The sequence below is a fragment of the Prionailurus viverrinus genome, chromosome A3 (genome assembly GCF_022837055.1).
Source record: "Prionailurus viverrinus isolate Anna chromosome A3, UM_Priviv_1.0, whole genome shotgun sequence".
Classification (NCBI taxonomy): Eukaryota; Metazoa; Chordata; class Mammalia; order Carnivora; family Felidae; genus Prionailurus; species Prionailurus viverrinus.
In genome coordinates this window covers 89931880-89949089 of record NC_062563.1, presented here as the reverse complement: position 1 = coordinate 89949089, position 17210 = coordinate 89931880, and the positions used below count along the sequence as shown (strand labels likewise).

At 55.4% G+C, this 17210-nt stretch overlaps 1 protein-coding gene across 6 annotated transcripts in view; it reads left to right on the top strand.

Moving 5' to 3' along the window:
* SFXN5 (sideroflexin 5) overlaps window positions 1-14993 on the top strand; it is a 117515-nt gene extending 102522 nt beyond the window's left edge. For all 6 annotated transcript variants that reach the window (XM_047854230.1, XM_047854231.1, XM_047854225.1 and 3 more), the window contains one exon: window positions 11925-14993. In XM_047854230.1, the coding sequence (XP_047710186.1) occupies window positions 11925-11943 (19 nt within the window). In that variant the 3' untranslated portion in view covers window positions 11944-14993. The remainder of the gene's footprint in view (window positions 1-11924) is intronic.
* Window positions 14994-17210: the final 2217 nt, after the last annotated feature.

The window sequence follows — 17210 nt, the reverse complement described above, 5'->3', positions numbered from 1 at the left end:
TGATGGAGCACCACCATGGACCCTGAGGACAAGGTCATTTCAAGGAGGAGGGGCTCTCTGCAGAGTGAGCTACAGCAAGAGGACCTGTCAGCTGGGTGTGTAGGCAAAGCAATCTAGGAAGTGAATGATAGTCAAGTTTCTCTGTGTTCAGAGAAGCAAGCTCATGAATGGGAAACCATTCAAGAACAGTAAAGAAAGTGGCACTCCCTGGGTGTTCTATTGATGGGGGTGGGAGCCTGGAGAGGGCCAGTAGGGGGAAGGAATGTACAGGAGGGGATGCACGTAGCCCAGGGCAGAAAGGCACGGCCCTGGGTCCAGTAACTAGAGCGGCCTGCTTGGTGGGGGAGGGGAGATGGGAGACTAGGACATGACAGTCCTATGAAATAGGAGTCAATATTATTCTGTGTTTACAAAGGAGGAGACTGAGGCATGCCTTGCCCAAGGTCCAAAGGTGGTAATGGTGGCTCCATATTCACGGAAGGATTTTATGTCCCTCCTCAGCCCACATTTATATCTCTATAAAATGAGAAGGCCCAAGTCTGAGTCCCAGATGGCTCCCTGATAATGTATTATTATGAACATTCCAGCACCCTCAGCCAACCCTCCTACCCTTCATGGGGAGTCCCTGTCCATGTTCACAGGGACCCTCTGGAGTAGGTGTTTGTGCCTTTAAACTTTTTTTTTTTCTTGAGAGAGAGAGAGAGAGAGAGAGAGAGAGAAAGAGAGAGAGAGAGCCTGAGAAAGCCTGTGCTCAAGAGCAGGGGACAGGCAGAGAGAGAAGAGGGAGAGAATCTTAAGTAGGCCCCACACCCAGTGCAGAGCCCTACACGGGGCTGGATCTCAGGACTATGAGATCATGACCTGAGCTGAAATCCAGAGTTGGATGCTTAAGGCTTAACCAACTGAGCCACTCAGGTGCCACCTCTTGTGCCTTTAATCTCTACCCCAGAACTGGGGGCAGGGGGAAGGTTGTTAGTAGGCCAGCAGGTAGGGCAGGGAACCTCCTTAGGAAATTGAGTGTGAGAACAGGGGGGTAAAGTCTGGCCTTTCTTCCAGACCCCAGGCCGGTCACCGTGCAGGGAGTGAGTGACCCTGTGACCTGTAGATTAGGGCTGTGAGGCACTGGACAAGACTGTCTCAGTCAGGCTGTGCCCAGGCATGGACCCATCCACACCTAGATTCTGTTTCCCACCCCATAGATGCTGGGTTGCTTTTCCCTTCCTCTTGTAATTATGAGAATCATGTCATAGCCCCCTGGTATCAGACAGCCTCCATTCTGATGGGATGGGCAGAAACCCAGTGAACAACAAATGTCAGGTGGTGGTGTAGTAACATGAAAATAAAGCAGAGGACTGTGCTGGGGCTTTCCCAGAGGCAACTCAAGGTCACATGGATTGTGGAGGCCACCATGGCATGTGGGGCCTGATTTGTGGTGGCCTGTCTGGCCACCCTACAGTCCTCTCTGTAGATTGGGGCTCTGGGTTCCAGCAAATGTGGTCATCTCTGTCCTCCCCCAGACACACACATGCATAAACACACACACACACACACACACACACACACACACACACACACTCTGTGCCTGCGGCCTGGGTCCCTAGAGGGAGATGTCCAGGGTCCAGTCTTCATGCCCACAGCCTTTGCTGCCACAAGAGGCTGGACCAGGGGATGGTGAATGTCCCTCCAACTCTGACAGCCAGCATTTCCCACCTGGGAGAGTTTCCAATCCCATTTAATGAACCTCATGTCTCCTTGGAGCAAGAAGCAGTACCTTGGCCAAGTCCTCTCCCCGTGTCCCTGCCTATTTCTGTCTTTCTGTCTTTGTGCCTCTTTCTCCCTTCCTCAATTCCTCTCCGGCTTCCGCCACCCCCCCCCCAACCCCATTCCCCTCGCTTTTCCCCACTATTCCCTTGGGAGCTCGGGGGCTGGGGAACAGGGCTGCACATACAAGCCGGAGCCATTGTTTGACAATCTGTTTTTGTCTTCATCTTGTTGGCAGGCGGCAGGAGAGGAGCAAAAGGTTAATGAGGCACTGTGCAGCGGGATTACTGCGTGAACGGGCGGGCGGCGGGCGGGCGAGCCAGCCGTGGTAACAGGGAACTAATTAGGAGCAGTTTAACAGGAGGAAAAAGTGAAATCTCCTCTTCACCAACTGTCAATAATTAGCTGATTTGGTGAGGTTGAAATGTGTCCACAGGAAAAGGTGGGGCTTTTCTGTGGATGAGTGAGGCATTGGGGAATAGAGGCCACTAAGAGCTCTGCCCTGTCCATAGGTGGGATTGGGGCTGGCGGTCACCCCACATCCCCCAGGCCCACGCTCCTCCAGAGGCAGAGGCTGGCATCCCTCAGCCTCAACTATCCATATGACCTTGGTCTTAACCTCAAAGACCTCAGTTTCCCCAGCCATAGGGTGGTGGAACTATGTTTCTTCATGGCTCTGCCCATTAGGATTCTGGAAGCGAAACCATTAGACCAGGCCCTTGTTCTGGAGTTTGAAGAGCCGACAGCAGGCCATGCAATCTTGAGTCAGATGCTGACCCCATCTGACCCTCAGGTGTCTTGTCTGCAGCACGAGTGTGCCCTCTGAGAGCCACCTCTGAGGGCCTGGCGTGGCTCAAGAATGCTGCCAAATGGCTAATGGGCAGAGCCTGGCCTTCCTGGGAACTTGCCTTGTAGCCCCTGGACCCTCACTTGACTCTTCTGGCCTCCCAGCAGCAATAGAGACTAGAGTGGGGGCACAGAAAAGATGGGCTATGTGCCTCTGGCTGGCTGCAGGTGAAGGAGAGAACCCTGAGCTCTTCCATAGGGCTAGGGGGCTCTCTAAATGTGTGTGCATCTCTTTTCCCTGCACCACATGCCAGGTGGGAGGCAAGGAGTCAGGTTCACCAGTAGCGAGCACCTGTTTGCTCTGTTGGCATGCCCTGCAGTTGCTGGTTGGTTGGCCTTTGCTCCTTGGCCTTGCCTGACAGCTCAGCAGAGGACTTCCCACCTTCCCCTGCCCCTCCAGCTTCTGCCAAACACCTTGACTGGAAGAAAAGACATCATCAGAGGCCCTCAAGGCTTCCTGCTCAGAGCCTCCCATGTCAGCCCTGCCAACCCCACCCCCACTCAGCCTACCCTCTCCTTACCTCAGCCTTAGAGGGTCCGGGGCACTAGAAGAAGGCATGTTCTGAAGAAGGCTAAGGCCCTCGTCACATCCTTATACCACTCACAAACCACAAGTCACCCTGGCCCCAGAGGGTGGCTCTTAGAGGCCACATTCATGCTGTAGATGAGGTACCTGAGCGTCAAGTTCAGCCACCCCCTTCTCATTCCCTACCCCCTCCCTGTCTGGGAAGAGAATATGGGTGACCCCCCTGGCAGCAGAACCTCTACCACCTCTCTCCCCATCAGCAGCTCTGAGGAAAATGGTAGTTTTCACGAACCAGCTTGGCTGGAAGCTGTGACTTACCAGAAGCAAATATCTACCCCAGCTTGCCTCTCTTTCCCCTCTCTTTCTCTTTTTCTTGGGAAAGCATTTGAATGCCCAACCAAGAATGGGGAAGAATTGGGAATGAGCTCAGGTCTACACTCAGGCTGTTCTAGAAATGACCGCTCCTCCAGGAAGTCCTCTCTGATGAGCCACACTAGGATCTGTCTCACCTCACATAGGTAGACTTCGGTGACATGTGTTTCCTGTGTCCCATCTACTACCTCGAGACAATAGTCCTTTCTCCCTCTTTCAACACATAAGGATGTTCCTAGGGCTGAGAAATAGAGCTCTTTATCAACACCTAATACAGAGTGTGGCTCATCTGGGCTTACCCCGGTTCCTGCTTCTCCTGCTTTTGCAGTGCTGTTATGAGGCCAGAGGCAACGTCTAGAGGGCATTGTGTCCCTCCTGAGTCCACAGACATTCACCTTCTCCCAGAGCAGGGGCCTCTTCCCTCTAATCTCAAATCCATCTCCCACTTTCCTTGGAGTTGTTTGTTTGGGGTTTTTCTCATTTACTGGTTTAATCAGTCTCTACTGAACTCCAAAGCGGGCTATTTTTGCCGTCAGAAATCTGCCGCCTCCCCGCCCGCTGCTTTCTTGGAGTTTGCCCACAGGACCCCCCAGGAGGGACGGATGGGAATGGCAAAGCCACTCAGAGCCCAGGAACGCCAACGCCACCTGTCACGTTGCCTGTTCCCCACACCCCCAGCCCAAACCTGCATGTGCACACAGGCCCACACACAAGCACACACATGAACATGCACACACATGCCCCAGTGACATCCTCCGGCAGGGCCACCTCTCAGCCTGTCCCTCCTGGTTCTTTCTAGGACCTTCTAGAAAGCCTAGCTGAATTCAGGACAGGGAGGGAGGAAGCTTGGTTGTGCAAAGCTTCCGCTGAGAGGATTAAAAGCATCAATATGTGCGAAGCATAGAACATGCCTGGCCTGTGCACAAGCAAGGGCTCAGCCTTGTGAGCCATGAGGAGTCACCCGTGAACAAGACTGGGCCTGGGCTCTAGGATAGCCATGGAGTCCTTCCTTCCTTATGCAGCATCACATGGATTTTCCAAGTTTCCAAAGAACTCTCTCACCTGTTTCTTGATATTATCCTCATGTCAGTGCCAGGAAGTAGAAAATCTTCCTACCACACATATGGGGAAACTGAGGCCTTGAAGCTGAGAAGATGGAGGACAGAGAAGGATTCTGAGATTGATCCACCAGGGGGCACCCAGGAACAGTACAAAGCCCCAAAATGGGGAGGCGGTCTGAGCCTCCACTGGGTGCACATTGCACAGGGGAGATGGAAGAGTATAGACGGGATCCCTACACTTGGGGACCTTCAGTTCAGTTTGATTCAACTTCTGCCAAGGACCTACCGGCTTGAACTGGGGTGAGGTGGGGGACTGCTGTGTTCATAGATGATTAGTGAACAAATCGCCTGCAACTGGGGATGTGATGGAGATGGAAATAAATGCAAGGGGCAATGGATTTGGTTTGAGAAGATCAGGGGAGGCTTCCTGGAGGAGGCAGCTTTAGAGGATTAAGATATAGCTAGACTTGGGCCTCAAAGGCTAAATATACAGTGTACTAGAAATGGAGAGCAGCCAGTAGGTGAGAAACCTGGAGAAGGTCCCAGAAGGCCTTTAGCATCCAGCCAAGGAATCTGACATTCACTGGGAAAGCAGCGGGAGCCAAAAGCCAGCAAGCATAGGCCTGACCCACAGGGTCTAGGCTCAAGTCTCAGCTGCTCTCCAGCGCTGTCCTAACACCTCTGCCCTCTAGGACACTCGGGACAGCTTCACGAAAGATGGGGCCTGGACTTGTGTGCCTAAGCAGGACCTGAGGCCTGCTCAGCCCTGAAGAGAGAGCGTGGGGTGTGCTGCCCCTTACGTGCTAGACCGGAAAGAGGCGTCAGACACACAGGGTCAGTCAGGTGCCGGCCTGGGCATTGGACCCCATGTCAATGTCAGCACCACCTGCAGATGCTCAGAAGCCCAGAACCCTGGCCAGGAGCAGGAGGCAGCTTTGAGCCATGTCACAGGGTCACACTGAACACCCCACCCCCCCAGCCCCATGCCTTTGAAAAGGAGGCAGAAAAGCCACCAGAAGAAAGGCAAGGAGGAGGAAGTTCTTTGTAGTAGGTAAAAGCCCCTGAGAATGGGGCACAGGCCAGGGATCCAGTTTCCTGTTTGTGTCTGGGCACCTTAGCTCCAGGTTCAAATATGTAAACTATCCGCCGGCCTGGCTGCAGGTGTGTGTGCTCCCAGGCTGCAGAGGCAGCGGTGGCCCCAAATGCATTCCTGACTCGGGCCCCCCACCCATAATGAGCCGGGAGACAGAGGCAGATAGCTCAGGGTTAACCCTTCCTGCACCACCAAGGAAGACCCAGTCAGGCTGCTCTAGGGGACTGTGGGGCCAGCTGGGCCTTGGGGTGCTCAAGGGGGCTGGGGGTTTCTGGACATGATGATTCATGTTTTCTGCCTCCGACTTTCAATGCAACTAAAAGTTAGGGACTATCTGCTGTGAGGGGCAGCAGGGTCTGGCTGGGTGGGGCACCTGGATGAGGCTCTCTGGGAGGCAGGGTGCAGGTTGTACCTCAGGGTCAGGGAACAGTGGCTGGGCAGCACTCTCTTGGGCAGGGCGGGTGTGTGTCCAGCAGGCCCACGGCCTCCTGGCACTGCCAGTTCTGGGGCTTGTGGGGGACTATCAGACAGCTGATAACTTCAGCTCTCTCACTGGTCCCTGCAGCCCCCACCCTCCAGGGCTCTGGCTCCCCATCCCCTGCTAACTGGCTGTCAGGTACCTGGAGAGGTGTCTACCAGATGAAGAGAGGGAGCCAGGGGCTCTTGCCTGCCCCCTGAGGCCAGCCTGGAACTAGGTCACCCCTCCTCCCTATGGCCACTTCTTGCCCAGCCCCCTTTCTCCTCATCCCATTCTCCTTGTAGGAATCCCCTCAGAGCTTGTTGAGGTCAGAACCAAGCCCTGCCCTCGGCCCACTACCCTGGGCCATCAAGCCTTTACTGGGTTGGTACTGGTGACCCCTCTTGCTGCACCCATTCCCCTTACCAGGCCTTGGCAACTCCCTCACTCCACAACCCACCCATGAACCTCTGTGGCCAACACACCATTTGATCTGCTGCCCACATGGCACATAAAGCCAGCTTCTGCTTCTTATCCATCAGCCCCCCCACCCTGAGCAGCAGGGGTGCCCCCAAAACAACAGCACAGCCCTTTGTCTCTGTCTCTGGTTGGGGCAGCAGCGGGGCACTCTGTATCTGAATCACATCCATTTATCAGCAGAACCCTGGATGTGATAGCTGTGGAGGAGACCCAGGACCCCCACACCTCAGAGAGGTGATCTTCAAACGGCACAGGGGTCTTCCCTGTGGGGGCCTCCCGCTGAGCCCAGCGGTAAAGATCCCCAATGGTCCCGATGCCCGTGAGATCCGCCATTGCCCCAGCCCCAGCCAAGGCTAGAGGAGTCTTAATGGACAGCCAGTTGAAGTGGCCCAGGATGGAAGTGAGAGTCTGTGCCTGGGGTCAGCGCTGAGTTGGGGGTAGGAAATCTGGACTCCAGAGGTCACCAAATCCCGTTGTGAAGACTGAAGCCTTTCAGCCTTCATTGGGACCACTCAGAAAGCTGTGCCTGGTATCCATGCTGCCTGGTGCCTTGGCATCCCCTGTCACTGCTTCTGCTCCTTGGGCTGGTCCCTCAAGGCTACCATCATGGGCTTGTTCCCTTCAGCCGCCCCTCAAATTTGCCTGTTCTCCAGGCCTGGCGCCCTCCCCTTCCATCTGTTCTCCTGGGCAAGTTCCCCCACCCTGGGGCCTCCGGCTGTGCTTGCACATCCCAGGTTTGCTCTCCCAGCCAGACCCCTGCCCAGAGCCCCCGAACCCATGCGCTGTCTGCCTCCCTGGCCTCTCTGCCTAGGGAACTCAACATGACCAAGCCTGAGCCTGTCACCCTCCCACCCTGACCCGTCCCCCTCCCGCATTCCCTGCCTCTGAGAACGGCGTCACCAGCCACCCCAGCTCCCGAGCTAGAATTAGGAGTCATCCAACGCACAGTCATCCTCGACACCTCCCTCTCACCCCCACATGGGATTGGTCATCAACTCCTATGGGTTTCTCTTCAGAAAGGATTCAGTGCCACCCTCCTCACAGCCCCGCCGGCAGCATCATAGGGCAGGACCTGGCACCTCTCTCTTATTCCCACAGCTGCCCCCTCACTTACCCTCCGATCCATCCTCCACATCCACCGCCACCAGAGAAACATTTCTAAAATGGAGTCTGGATCATGGCCCACCCCCACTCAGAATCCTCCCGTGGCTCCCCATGGCCCACACCGACACGTTCGTGTGGCCCATAAGGGCCTGCCCGTCCCAGCCCCACCTCCACGTCCTGCCGCATTCCCTACATGCCCAACGTTGCCCGCACCAAACGGGCCGTGCTGGCCCGCCAATGCCTTTCCTGCCCTCTCTTATCAAAATCCTCCATTTTATTCCCAGCCTACCTCCTCTGAGAAGTCTTTCTTCCTTATTCCTTTCATCAATACGTGGTAACCCCCACCCCCTCCCCAGTTACCATGGCACCTTGTCTCCCTGGGATCCATGTGCTTTCATAGATGACTCCTCCCCTAGACTGTGAGCTACTCAAGGGCATGGATGAGATAGACTGTCCATCTCACCTGTCCATCTCTGTGTGCCCAGCCTTGGTGTATGGAGTTGACAGCCATAAACGTCTGACGTGAGGGCTGGTTAATGTGAGATGAGAGAAAAAGCCCCGAAGGCCACTCTGTCCCCGAGCCTCTGCTCCTGAGTACCTCAACCAGCTACCCCTCCCCAGAGCCTTTCCACTGCCCGCATCTCCCCCCTGCATCCCTTCTACCTGCTGCCCTCGGCACAGCGAGGAGCCTGGGGGACCTGAGTCAGGGACAGCCCCCGCGGGGAGGATGAGGCCTTGGTCTGCACCCAGGCCGGCACCCTCCAGGGAGCGGGTCGAGTGGGCCGTGGCCCCGGCCGTGGTCCTCCACCGCGGTGGTGAGCAGCCTCTCCGATTTTAATGCGGGCCTCGGTGCTTCAGTGAAAGCCGGCATGGGAAGTTGCTAATAATGGCACTAAAATAAAATATGCTACATCTGTTATGGGTAGCAGAACAAAATTAGCTGCTCACACCTCTGACATCCAAGATGTCTTAACTTAAAATACTCCTTGGCTTACTTTACATCATTTACTGATTATATTTAAAAGAAATACAATTTTGCAATTACTGTTCTTTCCAGTGTGATATCTGTGCATCATTTTCCTTTTATGTTTATATATTTCTCCTTCATTAGTGCAGTCTGAAGGGTGATTAGGATTCTTCAAACATTTTACAGAGGTTAAACGTTGATTAAGATTTAATTATTACTGTAAATAGCTTGGAATGACATATGGTGCAAAAGCCTGACATATGTGCATTTGAATAAATGAAGTGCTATTTCCCAGGATGCCTCAGTAGCTGTTTAACAGCTTTCCCGAAGGGTTATGTTACACCTCATGGTAAGATTGCTGGGATGTTATATTTTGTTGGTTTTTGCAGCTGAAAGCTAAGAACAGTTTTCCAGTTTTTTAAAAACATTGAATATTTTAAATACCTAAATTGTTTTGCACAAATTTTTGCTAATTTGTCTAACTAGGTTAAACATTTTCAAAAGCATTTAGATTTTTAAGCGTGGGCGCTGTGCATTGTGTCAGTGGCAGCATGGGGACGAGGGGAGCTGGTGAGGTGGAGGGGACACGGAGGCCGGCAGGGGTGGGGAGGGAAGAGGTGGCTTGAGGAGAGGGGGTGGGGAAGAGGCCTGGGCCCTGAGCCTAGCTCTTGTCTCTTTGGCCCTCTTCAGTGGCCAGAGCCTGGGTATGGGGGTACCGTGGACCACAGGGGAAGGGTTCCCCTTCCCCAGAAACTCCACTATGCCCACTGGCTCTAGTCCACACTGAACTCCCTCCTTCTTGGCCTCTGACATGCCCGGTCTGGCCATGACCGAGTTCTTTGAAGGCAGGGCTGGTCTATGGTGCCTTCTGCATACTTCTCAGGGTTGCCCTGTCTTGACATACGGCAGGTACCTGGGACCAGGTTCGGCTGAACTAAGCCACAAAGGCCCGGCACTTCCTTGACTCTGCCTAGGGTGGAGATCATGCCGAGGCCCCCCTCACTGAAGTAGCACCTCCCTTTCAGGTTCCCTCAGGCATCCTTACTGGCTAAGTCCCTGGAGCTGCAGACCAACATCTGGGCTGCTGTAGAGCCTCCAGGGGGACCTTATTTCCCAGTGCCTTCTGCCTCCCTTCTTTCCATTCATTTATTCAACACTTACTGAATACCTCCTGTGCACTGGCAGTGGGCCTTGAGGGTGCAGGGATGAACACGATCGCACATCACGTTTGCTGCCTTGTGGAGCCTGCAGTCTAAAGTGGAGAGGGGGAAGACGAGTGGACGGTCAACCTCAGAAACAAGTGATACAACTGAGATGCAAAAAGTGCCAGAAGCTGTGGGGGGTCCCAGGAAGTGGCCACACCCAGGCTGGGAGGAGGGAAGATGTCTAAAACTGAGATGTGGAAGATAAGCCCAAGGAGGAGCCCGGCAAGGGGGGTGGAGAGACGCGGTGACAGAGGGGCAGTTCAGGCAAAGAACCAGGGTGGGGAAAGCCCGGTATCTGAGGCATGGCAATAAGTAGGCGTGTGCGGTGCCTCCAGCCCCAGGCGCAGGGCGAGGCTAGGCAGGGGCTGAATAGCGCAGGAGTCGAGACTGTTCCCTGAGGACAGTGGGGTTATTGAGCCATTTTATGAGGACGAGAGGGGTGCCCAAACTTGTGGTTGGGAAGGCTCGCACTGTCTGAGGTGGGGGTAGAGGGAGACTTGAGGGGAAGAAAGGAAAGAGGAGGTGAGGTGGTGCCAGAGCATCACTGGATGACGGTGTGGGGAGCCGGGTTGGGACAGGAGCAGATGGTGACTTCAATCCCGATTTCGATTTTAGGGTTGAGTTCAAGTGCCTGTGAGACATCCATGAAAAGGTCTAGTAGACAGCCCCTGCGTGCCCAGGACTCAGGGCAGAAACATGGCTGGAGAACCCGCAGATCTGGGGAGTCCCCGGGAGGGTGGAATCACCCCAGGGCTTGTGCAGGAAAGAGGGCCCAGCCAGACGAAGCCCCCGGTGACCCTGAGAAGTGTCCAGTGGATGTCACAAAGTGCAGGGTGGCAGTGACTTGGGAGAGAAGGATTTTTGTGGATTGTGGTGGGAACAGAAACCAGATTTGCTGTGGGTTGAAAAGTCAGTGGGAGGTGAAGAGGTGGAGAAGGCCACCTGAGACAGTGCCTTAAAGAAATTTGGTTGTGGGGGAGGAGAGAGACCAGGCGGTAGCTGGAGCGTGACGTGGGGTTAACGGGACAGTTTATCAGATGAGAAGTTCTTGTCAGTGTTGAAACGCTGATGGTCGAGAGTCAGTGGACTGTGAAGGTGGGAGACAGCAGGAGAGTCTGGGAGTGGGCTCCCGGAGTGGGCATGGGGGAGATGGACCCCAGGAGGTTCTGCCTTCTGAGGGGAGGGGTGGCAGGAGAGCAGGTGCGGAGCAGCGTGGACAGGTAGTTCATGGGTTTGATGGGGGGATGCCGAGGGGCTTCTTCTGTTGTCTTCTGCTTTTTCTCTGAAGTAGGAAGAAGGCTCTTCTGCTCAGGAAGAGTGGGGGGCTGAGGGCAGAGTGACTAAGGAGGGCGGAGAAGGTTTAAGGTGTCCCCTGTGGAGAATGAGGGAAGGAGCTGACTGGGCAAAGTGGCTGGGAGGAGGCTGGTTGCTGGTCACTGTGGGGGCCCAGCAAAGTCAGGTTCAAGAGCATGGTTGAGTTCCTGTAAACCTGGGCCTCTGCCAGTCAGAGCTGGAAGGACCTTTGGGCTAGAGAGTGGCTGGAGCGACAGCCCCTGGTGTCCGGGTTGGAGTGGGTGGGTGTGAAGACTGAGCTGTAGGGAGTCTGGGGCTTGAGGTCTTCGATGTCTAAAAACAGATAGGGATAGTGAGTGGGGTGCTGGAAGGATAAGGACTGTGGAGTCCAAGAAGGTTGAGTTTGGATTTCAGGAGTGTGGGTGGAGCAGCCCTGGGTGGGGACCAGGTCCAGGGTGGGTGTGGGAGTGGGTGTGGGAGTGGGTGTGTGCCACGAAGCAGACTGGGCCCCGGGAGATGAGGAAGACACAACTCAGAGGTCAGAGTGTGGGACGTTCACCTGCACGGACACACCGTCAGAGGAAGACACAAGACCTAGCCAGGAAGGGATACTGTGGCAGGAGGGCGGTAAAGGAGGATGTGTCAGTAGGCGGCAGAGGGGGAGAACTTTGGGCACCAGGGTAGTCTTAATGCTACTCCCAGCCTCCACACTCACCCGTCCCCCCTCACCTTTCTTCTCTGTTCTCACTCTCTCCTCAGATCGAGACGTCCCAGTTAGAGCCTGAAATTGCCCGGGCCACGAGTAGTCGGACGGTGGTATACAACAAGGGGCTGTGAGTGGTGGCCGGCCGGCCTGGGGATGGAGTGCTATCCAGGCCGGGGAGCCGGGGGCGGGAAGGAATCTCCCGGCTGCACCTGCAGGGAGGGGCAAGCTGATCCCACCGGTCCTGGGCCACCTGGGGGAGCACTGGACCCACAGTGGTAGGGAGACTAATCTATTCACATGTTAACATAAGGGTGAGGAATTCTGACACATTTCCTATAAGAAATAATCAAGTGCATTTCTGGGCCTTACGTGGGGTTGTCAAAACTCTACTCAGCACAATTATCTGTGAAGCTGAAAAATTGTAGAGTGCCCACGGGATAGACTTAGGATCCTTTTATACTTTGGGGTTTTTTTTCTTTTGTTTTTTATCTGAATCAAGTCTGAGCCTTGGCTGCAGTGGCCCAGATGGCAGCAGCGGACCAGTGGTGGCAGTAGGAATAGGCCAGGGGGCTGGTTGGGTTGGCAGAAGGGCTGGTAGATTCAAGACATTATGGTGGCCGGGCCCAATGGCTCCCTGAGCTGGGCTGGGCTGGGCTGGGCTGGGCTGGGCTGGGGGTAGGGGAGGCAGTCTACACCTCACAGGAGGAAGCAGCTATGACTGAGGTCCTCAGGAGGTGGCCCAGGGAGTCAGAAGCACTGGAAGCCTCTGGAAGATTCTGTGGGCAGTTGACTCTGAGTGTGGCTGGCCTTCATCCATGCTACAACCTGCAGAACCAATCCCTCTGCACGAAGCCCAGTGCCTGGGGCTGGAATTGTGGGCCTGCACTTTGACCTCTGCAGGGTGACCCTCCTTCTAGTCACCAGGCTGGAAGCTGGGCTGTGGGGCTGAGGATGGGGCTGGAGCTGGAGCTGGACCGACCTCCATCTGGGGAGCTCTCAGGCCCCAAGGCTTCCTGCCCCATCCCACTGCTTCCCGAGTGGGAGGGTCTTATGCCTGAGTGCAGAGGCAGGTTTCTAGGTACCAATCTGAGAGTCAGCATCAAGACAGGAACTGCAGGCCCTGGCTGTGGCACCAATGGGCTGTGTGACCTTGGACAAGTCTGCTCCCCTCTCTGAGCCTCTACTCCCCATCCGGAACCAGAGGACTGGATCAGGGCGTTCCCACCGACTCTTCCAGCTAACCTCGTCTTTGCCTGTCCTGCTCAGATGCTGGTCATCCCAGGCACATCCCCAGTGTGGACACTGAACTGGGAAAGGGGCAGGCCCCTTTGGGAATGGCCTCAGGAGCTAGACCTTGACTTTCTGTATGTGAACCCACATCCTGGGAACACTTGATCTTTGCCCCTTTTCAGTTCTGAAGGAGGAGATAGTGTGGGTGGCTGGGCCTAAGTGTGGCTCCACACCCACGTGCCACCTCTCACCCTGCACCGGCCTCCGAGGCCACTTGCTGCTGGCTCCTGTCTCTTCCCATTGGCAAGCCAGGAAAAGGAGAGGCCTGCAGGGGCTCTGCAGAAGACAGCAGGACCCGAGGTGAGGGTGAACAGGGCAAACAAAGAGGACGCATGGGCCCCATTGTACCCTTCACCTGCCCCCAGCTGGAATGGAGCCCTCAACATGCAGCCGCATGGCCTCCTCACCTCCCTGGTGACTCCACCTGGGGAGAGACCCGGCTGGAGGTGAACACAGGCATGTGCAGGAAAAGACTAGTGCAGGGCAGCAAGGCTGTGGCCATGGGCGGCTCTCACCATCCTCTGTGCAGGGGTGGTTGTGGGAAGGTGGGTCTTCCACAGGCACTGGCACCATGTACCCCCTCAGAACCCCGTGCTGTCTGTGAGGACCTCCCAGCCTGGCCCTGCTATTTCTGCAGAATGCTGCCCTGAGGGCCCCCCACTCTCCTGAGGAGCAGCACCCCCCTACCAGTCAGGAAGGGGTGAACACAGAGCAGGTAGGGAGAACAGAACAGCAGAGAAAAAGGGGCAAGTATTTTTGAGCCAATCCTGCCATAATGTGACCGTGCCAATGACAGGCTGCGTGTTTCTGGGTCCCCTTTTGAAAAGCTCTCTTCAAACTCACCCTACCCCACCTCTCATTGGACCTTGTTTGTGTGCACTTTACCTTGAGACCAAAACTGCCCACCCCAGCCCCACTCGCACCCTTTCTGGAGATGTGGTAGAGATGGGGTCTCTCCAGCTCCCTCTCTGGACTGGCTGCCCTGGCCCAGCCCCACCCCAGCCCCAGCCCTGTGGCCTTGTCATCTCATAACCTACTTCCTTTGTCTCCTGGATGATTTCTGGTCATGCTCCCAAATGCAACTTCAGGTGAGCTAACGGGACTCCTCCTTGGGAAAGGGTTTGGCAAAAGATCTGTATAATACAGCTCAGGGTGATGGTGACAGAGGGTCAGTGGCCATGCAGATAAGATAAGCCCTGGCTCGGCTGTAGAAAACACCATAAGGGAAACCTTTTGGCCAATATCCATCACCCACTCTGCTGAGGCCAGAGGAAGGGAGGCCTCGTGGGCAGATTGGCTCATGACTGGGGAGGAGGCTGAGCTAGGTCCCACAGCTAGGGTGTGGCTGGTCCGGCTGCGCCAGAATCCAGGCCATACCTACAACTGGTTCTCTAGCCCTGGTGTACTGCCCCACTCCCCACCCCCACCTTCTTCTAGTCACTTCAAACATTCTCTGAGGCTCGGGGATGTCCTTCTCCCATTCCGGAGAATAATCTGATGGTGCAGGGGCCAAAAGCCCAAGATGTCTAGACGGCTGCTGGGTCAAGGTGGCTGATAGCCCCCTTTCTACTTCCTGATTGTGAGCTGGCTTGTTTTCTGTCCTGAGCCCCTGGCCTGGGAGAAGAGTGGGGTCCTGAGAGCAGAAGGGCCAGAGGACAGGGGCAAGTGCTCTTCCAGCCCTGGGCCAGGTGTGAGTGAGGCACGAGCACATATGCCTTGGCCACACCAAGGGGACTTTGCAGTGTCTTTTTAACCTTCTCAGAAAATTTCTCAATCTCTGTGATTTATGTAATACTAATGAGCTGTGGGCAATAAATGATGGATTTAAAGCATCAGGGCTTGGCTTTTTGGGTTGTGGGTGGGAGCAATAGGGGTACAGAAACACAGTGGGGACAGGCCAGGGCTGCCTGAGGATTTTGTGGGAAGCCCCCCGAGGAAGGTGCAGACCCCAGGCTCCAGGAGGCGTCAGGCCATCTGGGAGGCCCAGAGGGAAGGGGAAAGGAAAGGATGGAAGAGCATGTGAGGGCAGGAAGTTGGACAGAGGGCATGGGTTGAACTTTACAGAAGGAACCCCCCCCCCCCCTTTACAGAAAAGTTGCTGAGCACTCACTAAGACCCCACTGCAAGGCACTTGAGTAGATAGGGATGTTGGTAGATCTCATACTGTTGCTATCCGGGGGACACAGAGGGGAGTGCAGGTGGGAGGGTCATTCTGGACTGCCTGGGAGCCCAGAGAGTCTTCATAGGGAGGAAAGATGTGAGCCAAGTACAAAGGTACCAATATCCACAGTGTGTGTGGCACTAGCCCCAGGAATTCTGCCCCTTCCTAACTTCCCCACAGTCCCTCGGGGCCAGGCCTCAGCCACCTCCTAATAGTTCTGGCCCCTCTTCTTCTAGGAAGCCCCCAGAATCCCTGGGGAAGTGAGGCCTGAACTCTTTTCCTGGACCTCTAAGCATCTTCCACCCCTGCAGGGAGAAGCTGATGGCCTCCCATGGCAGGGGGACCATGTTGTAGAGGTGAGGTCCACGGCTGGGGTCACGTCAACCCAGGTGCCAGCCCCAGCTTGGCCCCAGCATGAGTGTTTGACTTCTAGCCAGTCACTTCCTTTATTCACCCATTAATTTGGTCAGGTGTTTATGGAGCATCTTCTCCAACAGAGCCTTGGTGTCTTTAGCTATAAAATGTCAAGAACAAGCATCACTCGCTGGGCTGGTGTAAGGATTGGAGAGACCAGGTGAGGAATGCACCCCGACTCTTCACTTTTGCCTGCCAGGTGTCAAGAGAACGGCTGCCTCCCCTTACCTGTGCACTGGGCCCCTCTAGGAGGCTTGGGGAGGGGGGGCAGGAAAGGGATGGGGGCGGGGTCTGTTCTCAAAGTGATACTTCTAGGTCATGGGGCTTCTGGTCTCTGGGGAATTTCTTTGCTAACAGCCCCACTGGCCACAGCCCCCATCCGGGCGGAAATCCTTGACTCTCAGGACAGACACAAATCCCTCCTGGGAGCTGTTTGTTGTTTTTAGCTGGTTTGGGGGCTCAGCTCCTGCCCAGCCCGGAGATCATTAACACTCCAGGAATGTGGCCTCCCTGGCCCCATCCCCACCCGCTGGCCCCTAGGGCCTCCCTCCTCCCACTCAGGCCATGATTAGAAGGAAAGTCAGAATGCTAGGGGATGAGGACCGTGATGAGTGACTCTTTCTCAAGGCCCTGGGGTACCTGGGATAATTTGAAGAATGGAGCTCCCTCAGTCTTCCAGAGCTGCTGCTGCTCCTGCCATCTCACCATACCCCTGCCGCTGATTAGCTCCTCAAACAGAAAAGTGTCAGACACTCCCAAAAGGCCTAACCCCCATGTGCCCTTGCTTCCCTGCAGTACCAGGAGTCTCCTGGACAGTGGCTGAAAAATGTTCATTCACTTCTCACGTCCCACTCTGAGGTAGCCGCTGGCAACCTGATCTAAGCTCAGAGCCTGACTCCTTCCTGACAAGGACATCTTCTCAACCAGAGCAAGAATCTGGGGCCCCACTTCACCCCAGTTCCCTGGGCCTTGTGGAAGGGTAACGGGAAGGAAGGAGAAAGAGAAGGAAGACAAATGAGTGACAGAGGCACCAGGTGCCCCATGCAAATTCAGCGAGGAAATGAGGGAAGGAGGCTGCCCTCAGCCCCCTGGCCCCCCGAGCCAGTTCTCCTCTCCACACGGAAGCATGGCAGAGTGAAGGGCAGTACAACAGGGCCCTCACTCAGTCCAGGGGTGAACTGCACGAAGCTCAGCGTTAGGGAATGGGGTGGAGCAAGACAAGATGCTGGAAATAGAAGTGGGCCAGCTGCTGCAGGGCAAGGGGCAGCTGGGAGCCACTGGAGGCTTTAAGTGGGGAAGTGGATTCATCTGGCAACAGAATGGAGTGTATCGTAGACACAGGCAAGACTGCTGGCGAGACCAGGGGAGAGTCAAGGTGAGAGAAGACGGAGGCTAGACCAGGGGGTGGGAAGGTGAGGGAGAGAATGAAGAGATTCAGGATTGCTCAGCTCTAGGTGATTGGTGGTGGAGAGGG